This window comes from Theropithecus gelada, chromosome 11, assembly GCF_003255815.1.
Source record: "Theropithecus gelada isolate Dixy chromosome 11, Tgel_1.0, whole genome shotgun sequence".
Lineage (NCBI taxonomy): Eukaryota > Metazoa > Chordata > Mammalia > Primates > Cercopithecidae > Theropithecus > Theropithecus gelada.
In genome coordinates, this window is record NC_037679.1 from 101,898,148 (window position 1) to 101,916,501 (window position 18,354).

An 18,354-nucleotide genomic window follows, 5' to 3' on the forward strand; every position below is an offset into this window, starting at 1 on the left:
TTTAACCTCAGAGAGGAGGCGGGTCTTCCGGGCTTGGAGGCGGGCTTACCACCTCTGATGTGAGTGACAGGCCCACGGGCCACTCCTTTTCTCCACAGGGCTGCCGCCCATGGGTAAACCAACCCTGACGTGGCCGATCTGTTCCCTTGGCAACAGGGCTCTCAAGGGCTTGACCTAGTAACCTTGACCTTTTTCCTTTGTTTCCCTGGCAATGAAAATTCCTAGCCATCAGACCATTCCTGAGACTCTTACTAATCTTCGTAATAACTGGTAATTGCATGGTTTTGAAAAGTGTTTTTTAAAAGCTAGCTACCCATTAAGAGTGAAAACAATGTAGTGAGTTGCAATCAGCATATAAAAAATTAAATACAATAGAATATATCAAGTGACTCCCAAGTAGTAAGGTAAGTATAGTTTTTGTGAAACCCTTGTTTCAATTGTATATACTTATATGTGAATACTGGCTTATAATGTAAAACAATTTTTTTTTTTTTTTTTTTTTTACAGTCTATATGTTTTCTGGTCCATAGTTTAAAAGCCACCTGCTGCAAAGCACATTTCACATATTTCACATAATTAGTTCAGCCACTAGGTGAGCTTGTATTTTTTTTTTTTTGTAGAGGAAAACAGGTTCAGCAAGATTAAGTAAAATGGCAGAAGGAAGGACTGTGGGGCGGGGTGCGTGCTCCAACCAGAATTGTTTGATCCCAAACCCTAGGGCTTCTCCATCATTTGCTATCATAGTTCCTAGGAAAGTTTTCAGACTGGAAGTGACAGTTGCCTGGATTCTGGATCTGCTCTGTCTTGTGGTCCCCCAGCACAAAGCTCTTGCATCTCACCCTCAGGGGCCTTACTCTTCTAGCACAAATGGGACTGTCACTCTCATGGCTGGCTTCTTGGGATTCTTTCTTTCCATGTTGAATCCAGTTCTGTCTTTCTTTGGGGTGCCTCATCAATCAGGGCAATATTTATGAAATCATACAGGTGTTCAATACATTTTTAGATTTAGGTCTGTAAACCCAGGCTGACTCACACTTGGTGTTTAAAAAAAATGGTATCTACCTTATCTGGGAATTTGGACCAGGGGCTGTTCCTTTTTTGCTTTCTTTTTTTTTTTTTTTTTTTTTTTTTAGAGTCTTGCTCTTTCACCCAGGCTGGAGTGCAGTGGTGTGATCTGGGCTCATTGCAACCTCCGCCTCCCAGGCTCAAGAGATTCTTGTGTCACAGCCTCCCGAGTAAGGAGTAGGTAGGATTACAGGTGTAAACCACCATGCCCAGCTTGTCCCTACTTTCTATGTCTGTACATGGTGGGAGGAGGCTGGTGGGCAAGGCCTTTTTTTGCGGGAAGCGGGTGGCAGATTTTTTCCTAGATGTCCCAGTGGATCTGACAGCCAGGTAAGGTAAGAAAGAAGAGCAGGTCAGAACAGTAAACTGGAGGAAATCTGGTCAAATGCTGGAGACTGCAGATATATTCTGAGGCTGATAAGGTAAGAAAGAACAGCAGGTCAGAACAGTGAACTGGAGGAAGTCTGGACAAATGCTGGAGACTGAGATATGTTCTGAGGCCAAACTGTGTTACAAGCTCATATTTCTGGTTGTGTACTGTGGGATGGCCAGGTCCATTAAAAGGCACTGGGTCCCACAGGTATTCCTGGTGCTCTGAATACATGTTCTCATTTACAGAGCAGGTGCATGCTCCCTCACCCCGTGTTCTACCCCATCTCTATTCTCTCATCCTAGTTCAAACCCTGAGCTTCATATTAGGTTTTAAGGGGTGGGAAAACCAAAACCAGTATCAAAATGTTCACCTCTAGGTTGGCTGTGGAGGCTCATGCCTGTAATTCCAGCACTTTTGGAGGCTGAGGCAGGCAGATCGCTTGAGCTCAGGAGTTTAAGACCAGCCTGGACAACATGGCAAAACCGTGACTCCACCAAAAATACAAAAATTAGCTGGGCATGGTGGTGCACGCCTGTGGTCCCAGCTACTCAGGAGGCTGAGGCAGGAAGATCTCCTGAGCCCAAGAGGCAGAGGTTGCAGTGAGCCAAGATGGTACCACTGCACTCCAGGCTGGGTAACAGTGAGACTCTGTCTCAGGAAAAAATAAAAAGTTTACCTCTAAAGTGGTTTTAAAAGGAATATATTACTAAATAACTCAGAACAAGAGATGAGATCACCCAGCTTCTGTCATCAGGTGCCTTAGCCTGACCCAGTTATCTAAGATCAGACCCCAACTCAGGATTCCCCAATGTCTTAGTTTTATCTTCCTCATCATTTGGGTTTCTTGGTCTGGATCTTTCTGTGACACAGGGTGTCTGTTTTTAATTGTAGAGTATGTTTGTCATGAAGGTCATGTAATTATGATCACAACTTCTTTTTTACTTTTTTGAGACAGTTGCACTCTTCTTGCCCAGGTTGGAGTGCAATGGCGCAATCTTGGCTCACTGCAACCTCTGCCTCCCAGGTTCAAGTGATTCTCCTGTCTCAGCCTCCCGAGTAGCTGGGATTACAGGTGTCCACGACTACACCTAATTTTTTTTTGTAGTAGAGACCGGGTTTCACCATGTTGGCCAGGCTGGTCTTGAACTCCTGACCTCAGGTGATCAAAGTGCTTGGCCTCCTGCCTCAGCCTCCCAAAGCGCTGGGATTACAGGTATGAGCCACCGTGCCCAGCTTTATGATCACAACTTCTATACCATACTTTTTGGCTTTTGTCAAGAGAGCCAAATAAAGTTAGAAAGGCAGAAAAGATAGGTCTCCAAGAAATAGGGCACAAATTAAGTCCTTCCATGCCTGGGCCTCTCCCCACCTTGCGTCAGTTACTTTAAGTACAGTGAGTGTTTTTTATGACTAGGCATTGCAAAGCCATATGGACAGATCCCTGGCTCCACAAAGAGCACTCCTGGTCTTGACCCCTTTCTAGTTGGATGGTTGCTAGGTCTCTTTGGGCACCATCTAAAACTCCATCTTGTCTAAGCCAAGCACTCCTTCTGCTGGCTTTTATCTTACTCCCCAGAACTGTCTACTTAGGGTATCGTCCTGGTTAGGTGACATGGATACAGTTGTATGGGTGGCATATTCTTTACAAACAATAGACATCTCCATAGGACGGGATGGGGGGGATTAAGTGGGAAGCATTTCCAGGAAGATTGTCTACTTCATCCTCCAACAGGAGACAGAGTGGTTTCTGTTTGCCCAGGGTGCCCACGTAAGACAGGGTCTCCAAAGATCTTTCAAAACATCAGGCCCAGAGCCTCACCACCTTGGGGGCAGGGCCTAGGGCTTCTTAATGGGCTCAGTGTGGCTTATATCACCATTTCCCCCTCCCCTCTCTCATTCATGGTACACCTTAGCATATTAAGTGTCGGAAAGGTATGTTTTTTGACCTAGAAACTGGGCAGAGTAGTGTGGGACAGCCCTGCACTGAGTGAAATGCTGTTATTCAGAGCTCTACTTAGTTTCACTGCCTTCCTCAAGTTTGCCCCGATTAAAATGCACCACAAACTCTGAGAAGCTTTGATCCTAGAACTCACTCATCAGGGTTGTCTGCTCAAGACTACTGATGGATGAGAAGTTCACTGTCACTGTGTCACTTAAACACTGGGAGATAGCGTTAAAACACAAAGAATGAGGAAGACGTTTTGGAACTAGGTAATACTGTAAAGACTAAATGCCACCAAACTTGAATTTAAAATGGTTAACTTTGTTTCACCTAAAAATGTGAATTTCACCTAAAAATATACAAATCAGTTTATGTCTGATGCACTTCTAAAACAGGAGACTGAAGATCCTATGGAATATGGAATATACATGCTGATCCTCTCTTCTAGCCAAAGGACCCTCGACATTCACAAAGGCATTGCTTTTTCTTGATCATCCCTGAGACCATTCACTTTCACTTTGTGTCTCAAATTGGTATAGCGTGGCAGGGCGCAGTGGCTCATGCCTGTCATCCCAGCACTTTGGGAGGTCAAGGTGGGTGGATCACCTGAGGTCAGGAGTTCAAGACTAGCCTGATCAATATGGTGAAACCCTGTCTCTGCTAAAAAAAACAAAAATTAGCCAAGCGTGGTGGTGTGCACCTGTGGTCCCAGTGACTTGGGAGGCTGAGACAGAATTGCTTGAACCCGGGACATGGAGGTTCCAGTGAGCCGAGATTGCGCCACTGCACTCCAGCCTGGGGGAACAGAGCAAGACTCCGCCTCAAAAAAAAAAAAAAAAAAAATTAAAAAATTGGTATAGTGTCATTTAACAAGATAACAGGATAAATTGTTTTTATTATTCCTAGGTTTTCTAACGGGGGATAGTTAATGCATCCACATTATCTGAGGTTAGCAAACAACTGGGGAACTGTAGCCATAAGGTAGCAATAACGAATTCCAGAAAGAGAATGAATTTTCCTTACTTACAATGTCCAGACTTGTACATTGGTTTTATTCAGCACTGCCCTTAGTGCACTGTCATTTCAACTTGTTGTAAGGTTCTGAGGTGTTTTGCATTTGGAAAGGGAAAATGAGTCACTGAGACATAACAGGAATAAGGTATGAGAAGTTCTGGTTTCTAACTTTTTTTTCCAGTAATGACATTTTCTAAAAAGATACTACACTTTAGGCTGGGTGTGGTGGCTCACGCCTGTAATCCCAGCACTTTGGGAGGCCGAGGCGGGCGGATCACAAGGTCAGGAGATTGAGACCATCCTGGCTAACATGGTGAAACCCTGTCTCTACTAAAAATACAAAAAAATTAGCCGGGTGTGGTGGCTGGCACCTGTAGTCCCAGCTACTCGGGAGGCTGAGGCAGGAGAATGGTGTGAACCCGGGAGGCGGAGCTTGCAGTGAGCCGAGATCGCGCCACTGTACTCCAGTCTGGGCGACAGAGAGACTCCATCTCAAAAAAAAAAAAGATACTACACTTTACTCGTCCTGCATAAAGTGCCTTTCACGTATTTTTTCTCCAGTGGAAATGGAATACAGTTCTCCATTCACCCTCAGGGTGGCAAAGCTGGTATAGAGGGCAAGTGTTAAGTGCACTTTGCCAAGTCTTGTAGGGTTTTGTGGGCCATGATAAGGATTCTTTAGCCTAAATGGGATGGGAAATCATCGAAAGTGATTGAAGTACTCGGAGGGACACGATTTGGATGCAGTACAGAGTGAACTGCAGGTGCAGGAGGGAATCCAAGATAGGAGCCTTTTGCAGGAGAGCAGGCTGGAGTGCATGGTGATGGGAGGGAGCGATACTAGTGTGGAGGGAGGAGAAATACTTGGGAGATAAAAATGCATAGAACTCGATGTTAGAACCAGCACTAGGACAAGATAAATTCTATTTTAATTTTTCCTAGAGACCACTTGCAAAGCTTGTTAACAGCTCACAGTACTGCTTGCTACTAGCTTTTCTTTATTTGGGCACATTTCTCTGCATATAGAAAGATTTAAGTGTTGGTAGGAAGGGACAACTGACTGGGAAATGAACTTGTAGCACTGACCCAGGGCAGACTTGAGTATGTGGTACGATTATTTTTAGGCTTAGACTTGTAGGCATTTTAACAAAACATCCTCACTAGACAGTTTTAATGTTACATAAACTAAGACTTATCTCTAAACGTTCCACAGTTAAATGCAGTTTTACATTCTTGGAATCCTACAGGATGCAGAGCTGGAAGAAACCTTAGGAATGCTTTCAATTTTTGCAGATGAGGAAAGAAGCTCAAGACTTGCCCACAGCCAAATGAACCTCATGGGAGAGTCTGGATTAGTTCAGAGACCTCCCATTTCAGGCATACCTTTCCATTTAACTTCTGAGTCTTGGTTTTCTTATCTGTAAGTAGGGTTATTAGAGTTATACCTTCCTTGTAGGATGGTTGCAAGGATTAAGTTAACTCATGTGATGCTGTCAGTACAGTGCTAGTAGCTTACCCCATAAATGCTTAATGAGTTAGTGATGATTGTTGGCTGCAGGGGTAAGAATCTACTACTTTTGAAATACCAAGAGGACCCAGGCACAAACCACAAACACAGGGCTGTGATATGCAGTGAGCCCAGTAAGAGAGTAGTTACACTGGGACTTTTTTTTTTTTTTTCCCCTGAGACGGAGTCTCACTCTGTCACCCAGTCTGGAGTGCAGTGGCCGGATCTCAGCTCGCTGCAAGCTCCACCTCCTGGGTTTATGCCATTCTCCTGCCCCAGCCTCCCGCGTAGCTGGGACTACAGGCGCCCGCCACCTCACCCGGCTAGTTTTTTGTTTTTTTAGTAGATTGGGGGTTTCACCATGTTAGCCAGGATGGTCTCGATCTCCTGACCTCGTGATCCGCCCGTCCCAGCCGCCCAAAGTGCTGGGATTACAGGCTTGAGCCACCGCGCCCGGCCTACACTGGGACTTTTTTAAAAAAGAGGGTCTCACTCTCTTGCCCAGCCTGGCATGCAGTGGCACAGTCACAGCTCTCTGCATCCTTGGTGTCTTGGGCTCAAGGGATACTCACACTGGGAGACTTGCACACCCCAATTTTCATCCTGGCTCCAGCATCAGCCATGTTGTATGACTTGGTGAAAATTTTCACACAGAAATCAATCTTCCACCATTATAAATTTCTTCTGGAAGGAACTATACAGGCATGTGGCTAAGCAGACAACCACATCACCGTTGGGAAAGGACTGGAGAGCCCACAGTAGGAGAGAGGGGTGAGGGCAGACACGGGCTCTGGCCTGGAGTCAGGATCATCTGGAGGCAGCTCAGCATGACTGGCTTGTGCTGCCTGGCTTCTCCCAGGGCCCCATCATGCCATAGGAGTTAAGGGTCAAAGCATAGTTAGAAAAAAAGCACAAGCCGTTTCCTGTTAAGGCTGGGAAGGAAGCTGGGCATGACCACTCTCTACTCTCGACCTTAATCATGTAAAAGTTACCTGACGGAGGTTAGTGACACCAGGAGTTTTACCTTGTTAAGAAACCAAAATGCACAGATACCTCTGCCAGATCAGAGGTAGGCAGAAGACCAATTCCAACTTCAAAATGCACATGCATGGTGTCCCAGTCTTCTAGATCTTTATACTTTCCTCTTCCTAAGCGTCAGGGAAGAAAACCAGAGGCACTAAAAACTGCCAGGTTGCTGGAGGGAGGGAGTGCATAGACTCAAGTCCCAGCTGCAGCCTGTGCAGTGCTCAGGAAGCCCTGCATCGTGGGGCTGCTTCCTGCCCAACTACGGTGTCTACTTGAGATGCTGCACTTATTTAAGCTCCACTGGGACTAAGTGGGTGACCCCTTAATTTTGCCACTACCCATTATGTACCCACCCATACCCACCCCTCCAAGGCTGAACAAAAAGGGTTGTCTGACACCCAGGTTTTACTGTTTCCACTTTATTGCTCAAGCACGGAACTTGAGGCAAGCCTGGACCTTCAGCAACGTGCGGAAAAGAGGCTGAGGGGATTTCGGGACACAACCTGGCTGACAGGGGAAACTGACAGGGGAAATACCAGAACAGGGAACAAGGGGTGGTCACCATCACACCAGAAGACATCAGCCACACCGTTGGGGGTGAGGAAGGGAACAGAGAAGAAATGGCATAGCAGTGGTTTTTCCCATGTCCCTAGCACCCACATGGAGGCCACGTTTGGAAACGGACTGGGAGAGGGAAAGGATGAGGAAAACGGCTGCCCAGGAGTCTCCCTCTCCACCCTGGGTTCATATCAGACCCCATCCCTACCACTTGCCTCTTCTACCCTTGGAAAATGGACCTAACAGAGGGAGCAAAATAAATTAACATTCTGATGAATATGTATGGATGGACATATGTTCATGTGCAAAGGGGGAAGGGAAGAGGGGGTGACACCAGCTAAAATGATTCCCCACCTCAATCCCCCAGCCTACTCCTTTCCCCCTTCCCCCTAAAGCCACCATCCAACCAGATAGAAAAATAAAGGTCTAATTCACTCAAAATTCTTCAGTTTTTACAAAACTAACAGGGTGGAGGGGGGAGACTGGGGGCAGGCAGCCGCAGGAGTAGGGCTGGTGGAGAGGGGCTATGCTTCTGTCTCCACCTGAGACTGGCTCCCTGCCGTGTTGCTCTTCTGCTCCTCCTTCATCTCTGTGTCAGTGGGGTGGTCTCCTGAGGAGGCCTCTGCCTTGGCCTGCAAGGAAGAGGAACAGCAAAGAGGCTGACATCGCAAGTGAAAAAACACACACTTAATTTCTAGCAGAATTACAGAGATACACCCATTCTCCTACATCTGTCCTAAAAATATATCTGTATAGGCCAGGCCTGGTGGCTCACACCTGTAATCCCAGAACTTTGGGAGGCTGAGGTGGGCAGATTGCTTGAGCCCAGGAGTTTGAGACCAGCCTGGGCAACATAGTGAAACCTCAGCTCAACAAAAATTACAAAAATTAGTTGGGCGTGGTGGCATGCACCTGTAGTCCCAGCTACTCGAGAGGTTGAGATGAGGATTGCTTGAGCCCTGGAGGTAGTGGTTGCAGTGAGCTGAGACTGTGCCACTGCACTCCAGCCTGGCCTACAGGGCAAGAGACACTGTCTCAAACAAAACTAAACACTTATATATGTACAAATTATGAACTCACAAGGTTACTCACTGCAATGCTGTTCTAAGCAGTATTGTCCCGTATGGTAGCCACTACTGCAAGTGGCTAGTTCAAACTCAGGTGTTTTTAGTGCAAAATATACATTGGATTTTGAAGATGGTTTGAAAAATACACAAATGCAACTAAAATTTAATTCCATTTGTTTTTCACCTTTTTAACATGGTTACCAGAAAATTTTGAATTACATGTGGTTGATACTGTATTTCTACTGGACAGTGCTGGTTTAGAACACTGTTTAAGACTGGCCAGGCATGGTGGCTCACACCTGTCATCCCACCACTTTGGGAGGCAGGGGCAGGCAGATCACTAAAGTCAGGAGTTCGAGACAGACTGGTCAACATGGTGAGACCTCGTCTCTACTAAAAATACAAAATTAGCCAGGTGTGGTGGTGGGCACCTGTAATCTCAGCTACTCGGGAGGCTGAGGCAGGAGAATCGCTTGAACCCGGGAGGCGGAGTTTGCAGTGAGCCAAGATCGTGCCACTGCACTCCAGCCTGGGTGACAGAGTGAAACTGTCTCAGAAAAAAAACACCAACAACACTGGAAGACTAAAAGGGGACTGACTGACTGACTAAGATAAGCCACATCCACACAATGGAATACTATGTAAGCCTAAAGAAGACTGTAAAAGTTCTTTAAATACTGATGTAAAATAAGCCTCCAGCTACTATCATGTGAAAAAAGCACAGTATGTGCCAAATCATAGAGCACATTGCCTCTTGTTAGGGGAAAGGGAGAAAGCAACATGAATGTCTGCCTGTGCATTGATGCAATACACTGGAACCATACAAGAACCTGAAGGGTCAGCTGCTTCTGGTGGGGGAGGCAGACTTTTGACTGTATATACTCTGGTACAGTTTGAATTTAACTACGTAAATGTATCATTTATTTAATCACACATAAAAAGCATCTAGCTTCTTTTTTTTTTTTTTTTAGACAGGGTCTCATTTTGTCACTCAGGATGGAGTGCAGTGGTGCCATCATAAGTCACTGAGGTCTCTACCTACTGGGTTCAAGTGATCCTCCCACTTGAAACTGTTGGCTCACCACTTTGGCCCTGCAAAGTGCTGGGATTGCAGGTGTGAGCCACCGTGCCTGGCCCACAAGAAAACATAAATCGGGAATTACACTCAGAGCAACCAACCCAACTTCTGGGGCTTGTGGGTAGGTTCCCAGCACTGATCACAGAACACGGCCCCAACAGCAGGGAACACATGCTCCTTAATGCTCCAGGGAAAAGGGCAACTTTTGGTTTCTGGGATCGGCACAGACAACCAAAGGCACCAAGAGCCCACAGTAGCCAGGTTCCGTGGAGGGATGCTATTCCCGCTGTTCCCCACCCCAATCCTCACCTTGTTCTCCTCCTCAGCCAGCCTCTCAAACATATTGGCATAGAGCTTCTTCTCCCGGGCAAGCTGCCTTCTGATCCGCTGCTGGCACACAGCCAGCTGGGTCTTGGCGGCTTTGTTGTTGGGGTAGAGCTGCAGGACCTTCTGGAAATCAGCCCGTGCCAGTTCAAAGTCATTCACGGCCAGGTGGGCCTCTCCCCGGCGGAAGAGGCCCTTCTCATTGTTGCTGTCCAGTTCTAGGGCCTAAAGGATGCAGGGAGGAAGCAACATCGTGGGAGCTCAGGGCTTGTAGCTCATCTGGCCAAGACTGGGTTCCAAAAGTACCCCTCAGCAGGACTGCAAATAGCTGGCTCCACCCCAGGAAGAACAAGGCCTGGGGCATTAAATGGAACAATCCAAGGTCTAGGAAGGAACGTCATTTAATCCAACAGGCAGAGAGGAAAGACAGCAGGTCTTTGGATGAAATAAAAAGACTTCAGACATCAACATTCACTTTAGAATAAAGCAAGTAGGTAAGCGGAGAGGCTAAGAACCAAGGTGGGAGAAAACTGTTACGTGATTCTTCCCGTTCCCTGTGTCCTCCTACTTCTGTGCCAACTGCTTCCCACCACTAAAGCTAAGGTGCTTGCTATGAACACTTGCATCCAGGCCTGTGGCCTGTAACCTCAGAGCTCCCACTGATCCACCCTGCTTTCCCTGCCCTGGTCACCAACGGGAAGTTTCAGACATGCTGGCGCTCAGCTCTGCCTGTGAATGCTGCTTCCATGCCCTCTGCGGGGGCCTCACCTTGTTACAGCTTTCGATGGCCGCAGAGAAGGCCTGTAGTTTCAGATGACACATGGCCAGGTTGAGGTGAGAGGCCAGTCGAAGGGCCTGTGCCTTCTGTGCTTCCTCACTGGAAAAACTAGACTCATACTCCAGCCAGGACACAATCTTCTTATACTGTAGTAAAGCTTGCTTGTATTTGCCTTCCTAGAATGGGACAAAGGCTCAGGCACCTGGCACAGGTTCAGTGGTACCAGGCTCTTATACCCTGCAAACATCAGTGACACATGGCCACAAGAGGTTCCTGCTCCCACCCCTCCCACTGGCAAGGCCAGCAAGCTCACATATACGAAGTGAAGATGGCAGGTGCCAACCTGTCCATTTCTTGGCAGAAAATTATCTCAGTCACCAAGGGAAGGGTAGGCTCAGAGCAAGTCTTCCTGGGAGTGTCCTTAGGACAGTGACTGTTGGCTCACCTTGAAGTACACCGTGCCCCGCTCTTTCACTATGGTGCTCTGTTCCAACTTCTCTTCTGAATTCATCTCCCAAGACTCCTTGGCCTGCCACACCCCAGGAGAGAAACAGAGTTGTCAGTTACCCCAGAGTACGTACAGGGTGGAACTTGACTTTAGGTGGGAAGACCCTGAGCAAACTTACCTTTTCAAAACTCTTGAGGTGTAATTCATATTTCAGCTCGGCATTTGGTGGGATTTGGAACTTTTCCTTCCCAACACTGCCAAAAGCATAGCTGCAAGGGTGAAAAACACGACGTGTCGTCTTGGCAACACTTAACCTGCTCCAGGCTGAAAAGGCTTCCCGTCCATTTCCTGGAAAGTACCTTCCCATCCCTTGAGAGTTGGTGCAAATGTTTGGCAAATCTTCCCTGGCCTCTTCACACCATCAGATGGCCCCTCAGCATCCTTTGTACCCTTCTAATAACTTATAGCCAGGCAGCAGTGTGATTACTAATTTAAATGGCACCTCACTAAATTTAGAAGGCAGAAACAATGTTCTATTAGTCTCTGAACCCCTAGGAATTTTCAGTAGTGCCTGGCACGTAGTAGCTGTTTCAGTAATGACTGAATAAATTAATGGAGAAGAAAATCTCGATGGCAGAGGAGAGAAAGTGTAGCAACTATGACTGAAAAGACTGGGCTTAGATCCAAGGAGATGTAGACAATTGTGGCCACACTTCTAAGTATACTGAGGATATCATAATGGTGTATGTTTGGTGTGGTCAGAGTTAAAAAGGATACAAACAGCTGGTTCTACAATTCATTTTATATCTTTGATCTTGGTTTGCCTGCCTGCCTACTCTACGAAGTGCCCACCCCTCACCTGGGCTTGAGGTACACAATGGAATGTTCTCCTTTCTCCATGCGCTGAATGGCCCTCTCCAGACCATAAGGCAGATCCAGGTTCTCCCCCTCGCCAATCTCAAAGCGGAGCTCCCGCTGGTCAAAGAGCTGGTCCTTGTAGTACCCTTCCAGTGCAACTGGTATGAAAGAGAGGCAGTGTACCAGAGTTGTAAGAGGGCAGGTGACTGAGGAAGGATGCCATCAGCCTCCCTACATCACCCCATCACCCCAAGATTCTCCTAGCTGTGTTCTCAGATCTGGAGTGATTTAAAGAGAATATGATCCAACCCCTCATTTTATGGACAAGAAAATAGGCTCAGAGAAGGGAAGTGACTTGCCCAAAGCCACACAAGACCTAAATATCAGAATTAGAATTGAAAGCCCAGATTGTACTGTCTCACCCTCCACGATAGCACCCTCATTGGGCTTAGCATAGCCTTCACCGCGAGTCCGTATTCTGCGGATGATTCCGCCATCTTCCTCTTCTGTCAGATCTTCTCCCTTAAACTCAAACAACTCCACCTGTGGGACAGGATGTAACACAATTCTTTCCCATACTAACTCATGGGCAGTGAAACAGTCTTTCTCATCCGGGAGAGTCCCTACTAACTGCCAGGCCAGATCTGACCACAAGGGCAGTCACGAAGAGTTGGGTAGAGCGGCACTTTTTTGAAGTTCTTGGGGGCTGCCCTAATCTCAACTTTGGAAGAGGCGGGCAGACTACATAGATTTCAGTTAAGCTGAGGACAGCAATCTATTTGCTACCTGCTCTACTAACAGGGACATATTGGGACGCATTCCAGATAATCCTAATCCACACTACCTGATAAGCCCAATCCGGTAGGTATTAGAAATGATTACCCATCATCTCTCGGCAGTGTCTCAGTATTCAAGGGCCCACGGATTGGCTCAACCATTTTTTTTTTCCTTTTTTTTTTTTTTTTTTGAGACGGAGTCTCGCTCTGTTGCCCAGGCTGGAGTGCAGTGGCCGGATCTCAGCTCACTGCAAGCTCCGCCTCCCGGGTTCCCGCCATTCTCCTGCCTCAACCTCCCGAGTAGCTGGGACTACAGGCGCCCGCCATGTCGCCCGGCTAGTTTTTTGTATTTTTTAGTAGAGACGGGGTTTCACCGTGTTAGCCAGGATGGTCTCGATCTCCTGACCTTGTGATCCGCCCGTCTTGGCCTCCCAAAGTGCTGGGATTACAGGCGTGAGCCACCACGCCCGGCCTGGCTCAACCATTTTCAGATTGAACAATGTCAAGTTCTATCTCCTCAGGGAAGCCTTTTCTCAGCCCTTGATCCACAGGGGAGCTACTGCTCCCTCTTCTGATCTCTAGAGCACCAATATTCTGTACTGCCACTTACAATGGGCCATCGTTTCTGACCTCCCGACTCCTTTCAGTATTCTTCTGGGTACCGCTCGGGAGATAAAGACGTCTTAACCCCGACTATGCTTTGAGTCTGGAGAGGGGCTTGTGCCTGCCTCTTGCTACATGAAGCTTCAAGCTTCGGTTACTTCCATTACTAGCAGCAGCAGAGCCCTCTGCATTTCTCCTCCCATAAGGCCAGGCCCTCAGCCTTGGCTACATTGTCTCCAAGAAGCAGGAAGGGCTGGAGGGCAGCCAGGCATTGGGCTGAGATAAGGCCTGGCTCTTAGCCTGATGTCAGTGGCCGGACACTCACCTCAAATACAAGCGTGGCACTGGGGGGAATCTTTGGAGGACTGCCTGCTGAACCGTAGGCATATTCTGGTTTGCAGGTGATGTGGCACACCTCCCCCACCTTCATGGTTGCTATGGCAATGTCCCAAGCCTTGATGACCTCCCCTGCAGGTACAGAGGCAAACAGGACCACTTTAGCAGGGTTCTGATTCTGGGCTCAAACAGTGCTTCTGAAGAGTTAATGCACCACACTCATGGGGAAGCTGAACATCCTTTAGAAATGGGACCAGAAGGTGAGATACCTGGTTGCATTAAGTGCTACCAGGTCTAAGAACTGTAAAAGATCACCTGACCCTGAACAAAAGAGTTTAAGATGCAAGACAGTCCACCTTTGAAGGGGGAGTAAGGTGTTGGGAGGTGATGAGGAGAAGGGGAGACAAAGATCAGTATAGTTACAGAACGGTAGAAAAAAAAAGAGTGACCGAAAGAGTTAACAGACTGTGATAAACCATTCCTCCCTGAGCTTGGTCCTGAGAAAATGGTTTCTGCTTGTGACAGCTTGTGTCCACCTCGAACCTATCCTACCAGCCCACTGACCACGCCTACCTTTTCCCAGGTCAAAGGAGAATTTGTCCTTGCGATCCAGACTGGAGTCAAACTTTGTGCCATCTAATAGCCAGCCAGTATAGTGGACAAAGACTCGGTCCCCAATCATGGGCATCTCTGTACCTGTGCCCTCTCTCTTGATGACCTGGGAGGAAGGGGGAGAAAGTGAGTAACCCAGGGTTTGGGGCCGAAAGGGGCACCAACACTGCCTGCAAGCCTCCAGAGGGAACATAAAGGGACTTCTCTGTGTTCATCCTCCTCTGCCTACTTGTCCCTCCAGGTTCCGCTACTAGCAACTTGACTTAGGAGTCAACTAACCTCCTTGTCTGTCTTCAGGTGCAGCAAGACTTGGTTTGAAAAAGGAGACAAAAGGCTGAGAGATTTGAGTTCAAGTTTCCGCTGTATGGATAAGTTTTAAAAATTCTCCACACCTTATTTGTAAAGCAGTGATGATAATCCCTATCTCCTACAGTTGTTGGAAAATTAGACCAGTAAAGGGTTGAATAATAGATTATTATTATCATCGACAAAGGGGGAAGTATTTATGCCACACTTCCTCCTCCTTCCTTCATGCCAGTGGTCATCAGATTAAGGTCTGGTTTGGAGACAGGAGAACGAGAGGAGTATGAGTGAAGAGAACAGAAACAGTTCAAAACAGGTAAGGAAGAAACCAGGTTATAAGTGAACCCAGAGGCTCTCCATGGGACCTTAAACTCTGACTTGGGGGCGGAGTATTCCTCACTGGTAGGCTGTTTAAGACCAGGGCTGGAGTTATTTCCCAGAAACTCACAGGTTTCTTTAGCGCCACCTGGTAGGTGTGTGGTTACCCTCTAAGGGAAAGCTTCCATGGAGAATGGACAGGGTCTTGGAGGAGTAGAAAGGTAAAAGGGAAGGAATGGCGGATCAAAGGGGAAATGACCCTTCCCGGAATAACAATCTCATAGAAAACAGCAGGACGCTGGAGCGAGAAGGGGAAGCCACATGCCACAGGAGAGCCGCTGGAGCAGACGCTCGAGGTCCCCAATAATCTGGTGCAAAGACAGATGCACTTCTGGACCAGCTAAAGGCCCCCTGAGGCGGGTGCCACACACGCGGAGCTCAGCGGTGGGAAGCTAGGATGAGGAGGAGCAGCGGATGGGGAGAAGGCATAAGACGCGGGCTGGGAATTCCTCTCCGGACTCTCCCCGGAACCTGCTCCGACCCATGGCAGGTTGTCCTGGCCCAGGTCAAGATGCCCTCCCCACAGCTCCCCAGGCTATTTGTAGTCGAGCGGTCACTCGGCGGCAGGCTCCACAGCAGAGCGCCTCCTCTCCGCCCCACACCCCGCAGTCCCGGCTCGGGGAGGCGGCGGGGGGGAGGGGACTACAGCTCCCGGCATGCCCCGCGCCCGGCCTCCCCGGGGCCGAGGGAGGGGGCGCCGCGCGCGGCGAGTGGGGACCTCGCTGGGTCCCGGCGTCGCCAGGGGACCCCGGGAGGGCGCCGGAACCCTGTCGCGCCTGCGTCGCACAAAGGCCGCCGGGCCAGGAAAGCACTGTGGGGGGTCGCTCCCCGTCCTGGCCCGTGTTCCACCGCCCGGGTGGGCGAGCCCTGGCACCGCCACTAACGAGGCGGCCCCCGCGGCTGGCAGCTCCGCTGGGGCCGCGGGGGTCGGGGGCGGCGTGGCGCGGGAGGCCCGGCCTGGCCCCGGGCTGCGGCTCGCGTGCCCGCGGCGGTCGCCCCGCCCCTCTCCGCCGCCCCGCGCGCGCCGGGGTGGGCACTGCAATCCCGACCCCCTGCCCCGGCCCGGGCGCTGGGGGCTGGGGAGCCTGGGGCCTCGGCCCGCGCACCTAGGCCGCCCCCCTGCTGAGCGCATGGTCGGCCTCGGTGCCTCAAACGACGCAGCCCGGTACGGGACGGCGATGCCACCGGCCCCCGGCGGGACGGCCGCGAGGCTGCAGAGGCGGCCGCCTCGACCCGTGTCCGGCCGCGGGCTCGGGGCTCGGCGGAAGGGCGGCCCGCAGGGCCCCAGGTTCGGCCGCCCCCGCAGGCCCCGCCGCCCCTCACCTTCAGCACGCCTTCGTCCTGTTTGGGGCTGATGTCCACTCCCTCAATGGGCAGCGGCGCCGACTGCGCCCCGCTCTCGGTCGCCTTCATCTCCTCGGCTGTCATCTCCGCGCGGCGCGCCGTTTCTCCGGGAGCTGGCACCGGCGCGAGCGCACCCTGGGCCGCTGGCGGGGGCGCTACCTGCAGCGCGTGCGGGAGGCCGGGCGCGGCGGCACTGACTGCGGACCGCGAGGAGGCTCGAGCACCTCTGCACGCGGCGCGGGAGCGGGGGTAGGTGGGTCAGGAGCCGCTCGGGGAGCGATTGGTCCCGCCCCGCCGCGAGGGAGGCGCTGGGAGGAGCGGGAGCGCGGACAGAGGGGGCGGGGTGCAGAACTTTCTAGAGACGGCGGGACTGAGCCGGTTCGGGCTTAGTGCTGCGGGCGCTTCGGAATCTTTTTTTTTTTTTTTTTTTTTTTTTTTTCTGGTTCTTGCCTACTTCTGGCTGCCTGCCCTCTCCCCCTTCTCCGGGGACCCTCGGACTCTGGGGATCTCCCCAGCGGCCTCCCCTGGCCCTTCCTCCCTCCCTCCCATCCCCGCCCGCTTCCCTGTCTAACCGGATTCTTCCAGATTCTTCTCGATCGATCTCCCGACATCACTCCACCAGTCCGCTGCGCCTGCGGCGGGGTGTGGGGAGCGCGGGCGGCGGGATGGCAGTGGCGGCGCCCCCTCCCCGGGACCGGCCGTCACCACGGGCAGCGTGGTCTCTCCGCTATGACCCGCGTAGACCCTTCCCTACCTGGGGGAAAGAGGGCGAGGGCGTCCGGGGAGGGGGGAGTGAGCGGACAACGCTGCCCCGCTGCAGAGAGCGGGGGAAAGCGACCTCGGTTTCCCCAGAGCCGGGAAGCCCGGGTCAGGCAGCGGTGCCAGCCCAGCGCCTGCAGATGCTGCGAGCAGCGGGGTTGGCGAGGCATGGCCCGCGCAGCTCGGAACTCAGACGGGGCACGCACTCTGGGGACCCTTCCCGGCAGTAATACAGCTGCCGTTTCTGCGAATGCTTACACACGTGGCTGCCCCTCACGAGAAAAGTCACTCGGTTTTCCTAAAGGCCCACAGAAGGAGTCTTTTCCTCTCAATATTTGTTTCCCGAGTGTTTTTCGGCAGCCTGTGAAGCGCGCAACTGCCCGTGTCACCTAAGCCATGGTCGTGGGACCTACAGAGCCATCTAGAGAGGGGCCTGGTTTTGCTCTAACCCCAGTTTAGCATAGTGCCTGGTGAGTGGTGTCCAATAGTTACTGGCTGCATGAATTTTCCTTTTTTAAATTAACTTTTCCAAGTCTTGGCTGACTTTTTTTTTTTTTGAGACAGGGTCTCGCTCTGTCTCCCAGGTTGCAGTGCAGTAGTGCGATCTTGGTTCTCTGTAGCTGGGACGACAGGCGCCCACCACCGCGCCGACTAATTTTTGTATTTTTAGTAGAGACGGGGTTTCGCCATGTTGCCCAGGCTGGTCTCGAACTTCTGGTCTCAAATGATCCGCCCGACTTGGCCTTGCAAAGTGCTCGGATTACAGGCGTGAGCCACTGCGCTCAGCGTGAATTTTTATTCCAATAATAATTATATTTTTGGACTTTCCGTTATGTGCCCGACACTGTGCCGTTGTACGCCATTGTCTCATGAAACTAAATTGAAAGCTTTTTAGAGATGAACTTTCAGCATCATAATGTGATGATTTATTGTAGTCCCTGCCGAGGGAACTTGAAAGGGATGCAAAAGAAACAGCCCTTCGCTCAGCAATTTACAGTACAAATGAGTTGGGCCGTAACGACGTCTCTTTAGGTGACTGGAGACAACTTCAGAGGATTCGGGGAGGGGGGCGCTGCCTCTGTAGGGGTTCAATCCATTACTTTTCTGCAGAAGTAACAGTGCCAGGGGCCACCCAAACTCCGGGAGACGAGGATGGTGGGTGCTCTCTTCCGGGGTGGCAGTTTACCGCAAACTGTCCTTGGCTT

General features: G+C 50.4%; 1 protein-coding gene across 1 annotated transcript; it reads right to left on the minus strand.

Annotated features, from left to right (window-relative positions):
• Positions 1 to 7,330: 7,330 nt before the first annotated feature.
• On the minus strand, positions 7,331 to 16,672 carry FKBP4 (FK506 binding protein 4). The gene is made up of 10 exons (XM_025401264.1): positions 16,370 to 16,672; positions 14,327 to 14,471; positions 13,743 to 13,885; positions 12,461 to 12,581; positions 12,040 to 12,196; positions 11,359 to 11,449; positions 11,178 to 11,261; positions 10,723 to 10,908; positions 9,940 to 10,179; positions 7,331 to 8,117 (listed from the first exon to the last, which is right to left on the minus strand). The coding sequence occupies exons 1-10, from the start codon at positions 16,472 to 16,474 to the stop codon at positions 8,010 to 8,012; spliced, it is 1,380 nt and encodes a 459-aa protein (XP_025257049.1). The 5' UTR covers positions 16,475 to 16,672; the 3' UTR covers positions 7,331 to 8,009.
• Positions 16,673 to 18,354: the final 1,682 nt, after the last annotated feature.